Here is a 5,000-nt window from a genome sequence, read left to right as displayed (position 1 = left end):
AAACTTGGCCTTTGTTTTCTTTTACTTATCTATTTTCTTCTATTATTTTATTTTATTGTATGATATTGTTTCAATTTGACACACTTTGAGTCTGCCTCATTTATAAAGAGTGCTATATGCATAAAGTTGGTTTAATACATGCTATTATATGTATTGCCTCTTATTGGCTGATAGGGTTACCTGCTCACCTGCTGATTAAGCGTTGATTGGACACAACTGTCCTCTACTAATTCTACCTTCTTTTCTTAAGAAGTTTGTGATTTATGGCAGAGCCCAGCGTTTAACAATGCTTGCCACATGCAGTGATGGAGCACATTGTCAGTTTACAGTATATTGCTGTGTTGTTATATTGATTGAATGAACACAAAGGAAATATTCAGCTTCAAGGACACCCTCTGGACACTGTGTTAAGGGTTCAAGTGTTAAGGCCCTGAGGGGTTATCTATACACTGGAAACAATTAGAAAACACTTTGGAATGACAGATACAAAGCCATACAGACAGATGCCTGAGTAGACATTGTGTAGACAGACAGACGAAGACAGACAGAAAGACAGACAGACAGACAAACAGATAGATTGATAGACTGAGGTAGACGATTGACAGACATATATAGTAAATAGTGACAAACAGCCAGTTATGTTATCTAGATATATTAGATAACATAACAATTATTTAGCTGATACTTTTGCCCAGAGCAACTACAACAAATTCAAATTCAACAAAAACAAATATAACCCAAAAAGTGCAATAATCTTTTGATTACATATCATTCAATAACATTCATAAAATAGGCAAAGAAACTGCTTCCTATTTTCTTCATTGGCCAATATGCAAGTATATAGTGTACATAGATGGATGGATAAGTTTGATACTGTCCAAAGATAGACAAATACTGTAGATAGAGCGACAGATACTGTAGACAGACAGACAGATATTTTGGAGGGATAGACAGATATAGAAATATACTGTAGACACATAGGCAGATATAGGAATATATGAAGATGCTGTAGATAGATAGAAAGATATAGACTACAGATACTGTAGACAGAGAGACAGACATAGACAGACATACGGATAATGTAGACCGATAAACAGATATAGACAGACATGCATAAACTGTAGACAGACAGACAGACATATATTGTAGAGAGATAGACATACACTGTAGACAGACAGACAGAGAGATATAGACAGATATACAGATATGTAGACAGACACACAAGATGCTGTAGATAGGCAGACGCTCCTTACCATTGTAGACCTCAAGCAGGGCAGAACAGGCCACGCTGCCAAAGGGGTTGACAGCCATGCACTTGAACAGGCCAGAGTCTTCTGGGAAGGCTTCTGTGATCACCAGAGTGCACAGCTCCTCTACAGCCCAGGGCAGGTAACAGGGGTGTGAGTCGACTAAGGCTCTGGGTGGTTCTCACCTACCAAACTCAAGTCGTGCCAACGGGCCTTTGAGCATTGCTTCATTTGAATGTGTGCTTTTTATAGACAGAAGATACAGTCCGCTACTGAGGTCTTTGTTTTTATATGCAAAGTATGTCAACATAATGTACATGATTTACAGTATTTTATGATCTCCGAGGAGCATTGACATGAATAATATGAATAGACATTGCACCAGTAATAAACATCAGTATTTACCTGGCACTTGTGCAGAGCTGGCCTCTGGAAAAACAAAATGAGAGCAAAAATGTATTCGCCATTGAAAACAAATGTCTTGATGTGTAATCGTTTTCAGTGGTGCTACTGTTTATGTGTGCACACGCACGCACACACTCTATCATATGCAGATGGACCCAGTATGAATGATCCAACTGCATACAAGCAGACACAAGCAGGCACTCACACACACACAGACACACACACAAACACACAAATACAAACAAAAACACAAACACAAACGCACACACACACACACACACACACACACACACACACACACACACACACACACACACACACACACGCGCACACACAGACACACACACACACACACACACACACACACACACACACACACACACACACACACACACACACACACACACACACACACACACACACACACACACACACACACACAAACACACAAACACACATTTGTGTGTGTGAGAATGAGAATGCAGCAACGCATTCTCATTCACTTTCCTCTCACACATTGTAGCTAAAACTGGACTGTTGACATTTCAACTGCACTAGCACTATTGTTGTTATTATTTATTATTAATATATTTATATACCATAACATATGGGAGATCTATCTTTATAGTGGGTAATGTATGCTATCAGGTACTTGTATGCCAGTGGTGGTGGTGATGCTCTAAACATAATTTCGTTGTTAACTCTGTTGAACAAGGACAATAAATTAATCTAATCTAATCTAAAAAACACACACACACACACGCACGCACACACACACACACCCACGCACAAGCACGCTCGCTCGCACGCACGCACGCACGCACACACTCGCAAGCACGCACGCACTCGCACACACGCACACACGCACGCACGCACGCACGCACGCACGCACGCACGCACGCACACACACGCACACACACACACACACACACACACACACACACACACACACACGTTTACTGACTCTTCCTCAGTATCCTGAAGTCGTCGGAGTCCTGGATGTGCTGGTCCTCCCTGGACCACATGACCTGCAGGGGGGGGGTGCCCCGCAGACGACACTCCAGGACCACCAGCTGGCCCTTCAGGGCGCACACGTCGTGGAGGCACTGCGGACCCCCCGGGGAGAGAAGAGGACGGACTGCTAAGCTCGTCAGGTACAACCACACTACTGCATACCACTTCAAATGGCACACACAGCCGCTTTGAGGTTGGACTTTTTAATAACTTTAATAACAGTTTTACTCATATTTCACCTTTTGTAACCTTATATCGTATGTTATATTTAAATACCACCCTGGTAGTTTAGTGATATTCTTGTTAAACTTGATAGTGCTACTGTTATTTTTCATTTGTGTAAGTTATTAAGTGTTTTGGCAATGTAAAGGTTTATTTTCCATGCCAACAAAGCACTATTGAATTTAATTGAGAGGGAGAAAGAGAGTAAGACAGAGCAAGAGAGAGAGAGTGCAGAGAGAGAGAGAGAATGGAAACGGAAGACGGCCAATAGAAAGAAAATCAATAGAGCAGAATATGAAATAAGGGATACAAAGATTAGAAAGGGGTAAGAAATATAAAAAAAAGGGAAAACAGACACGATAGACATGGAAGAGAGAGAGTGGGGAAGATACACGATCAGACAGATTCATGTGTTCATCCTTACTCTCGACACATTGTGTTGTGTAACTGTGTACGTACACAAAGAACATGAATTTTACCTTCACAAAGGTTGGAGCCACCCCATTGGCTGAGTACAGCTGGCTGGGCAGCGGACTCTGAGTCTGGGGATAAACATCAATCACGATCATCATCATGTAACAACACCAAGCTCTCATATGTTATCCACTGTTCTGTTATGTGTTCATATTTAAAGTCCCATATCGAGGTAGAGTGAACTTAAATATCGTCGCCCTCTTAAAGTAATGGCCTAAGTCACTTTATATGCCAAAATGATTTTCTTGCCTAGATCAGCTCTTTGTGATATTGGCCACCTCTGGTAAAATCCCCAACATCCTCAGTTGATCAGATCATGTGATTAGGCAATTATATCATCATTATTTGTATATCAATAGACATCTATTGTCATAACCTTTTTGTTTGAAATGATTCATAAATATCATATACTATGGTTCAGTTTTTTCTGTTTTCTGAAAAACTTGAAAACATGACTTGGGCCATTACTTTAAGAGGGTGACGATCTGTAAACAGAAAAAGACATGCATCATTGTATGTGTGCGCACATGTATTTGATCTAAAGAAAGTGCATACATTTGAATATGAACATTTGTGTGTCCACGTGTGGGTAAGCCATGTCCACATCTGCATTTGTCCATTTGCTTCATCTTTATTATATATTTGAACATATCTTTATCCATTATTCCTACCTATTTAGTGCTTATATATATACTATGTGTGATATTGATGCAAGGTGTATTAAACATCCACTGTCTCCATGACTACCGTCAGCGGGCTGACGGGCAGCGTCTGCAGGAGGTTGGAGTGTCCCTGGTTCAGCAGGCCGGAGGAGGAGGAGGAACAGTTGGAGGAGGAGGAGCAGAGCTCCCGGGAGGAGGACGACGACGAGATGGTCAGGGACATGCTGCTGGTCTTCTTCTGTACGCTCTGGATGCTGCTCAGACAGACAGACAGACGGACAGACAGACAGACAGACAGACAGACAGACAGACAGACAGACAGACAGACAGACAGACAGACAGACAGACAGATAGGTGCACGCACGCACGCACGCACGCACGCACGCACGCACGCACACACAAGCAAGTATGCACATTGATCAGTTCATACCCATATGGGAGGACTAAATGTGATCATCAACAAAAGGATTCATCAATGTATGTTGAGGCCCTTGGCTTCATGCGGTTGTATGAATGGCTTTATGTATTGAGTATCAGAGATATGGCCGAATTTAGGGATTCGGTCCATTTGGAACGCATGTGTGTGTGTGTGTGTGTGTGTGTGTGTGTGTGTGTGTGTGTGTGTGTGTGTGTGTGTGTGTGTGTGTGTGTGTGTGTGTGTGTGTGTGTGTGTGTGTGTGTGTGTGTGTGTGTTGCTCTCACTTACTGTGCCATGTTTCAGGCCCTCGAGGCAGCAGGGCCACTGTGCCCACAGGAAGAGAAGAAAGGGGCTTTTATTTTCTAAAAAACAGAAAGAGCGAGAGTATCAATAATAAAGTCGACCTGCCCTGGGTCTTATGGGTTCCCATCGATCCTATATACCAAAATAAAAGTCTTAGCACAATCCTTTACCTCTTTGTGTTTTATAGTGACCTAATTTGTACTAAAGAAACAAACAAATGTTGCTGTCGAATAATATAGGGATTATATGAAATTG

The 5,000-nt window shown here is 41.9% G+C and overlaps 1 protein-coding gene across 1 annotated transcript in view; it reads right to left on the bottom strand.

Moving 5' to 3' along the window:
* The window catches only part of myot (myotilin), a 34,486-nt gene that overhangs the window by 22,458 nt on the left and 7,028 nt on the right, over window positions 1–5,000 (bottom strand). The window contains exons 2-7 of the mRNA XM_030368552.1: window positions 4,731–4,804; window positions 4,110–4,278; window positions 3,368–3,430; window positions 2,617–2,758; window positions 1,653–1,676; window positions 1,254–1,373 (exon numbers count right to left, since the gene is read on the bottom strand). Coding sequence (XP_030224412.1) covers window positions 1,254–1,373; window positions 1,653–1,676; window positions 2,617–2,758; window positions 3,368–3,430; window positions 4,110–4,278; window positions 4,731–4,738 — 526 coding nt within the window. The 5' untranslated portion in view covers window positions 4,739–4,804. The remainder of the gene's footprint in view (window positions 1–1,253; window positions 1,374–1,652; window positions 1,677–2,616; window positions 2,759–3,367; window positions 3,431–4,109; window positions 4,279–4,730; window positions 4,805–5,000) is intronic.

This window comes from Gadus morhua, chromosome 10, assembly GCF_902167405.1.
Source record: "Gadus morhua chromosome 10, gadMor3.0, whole genome shotgun sequence".
Lineage (NCBI taxonomy): Eukaryota > Metazoa > Chordata > Actinopteri > Gadiformes > Gadidae > Gadus > Gadus morhua.
The sequence above is the reverse complement of the archived record's forward strand: the minus strand, read 5'-3'. Positions and strand labels throughout refer to the sequence as shown.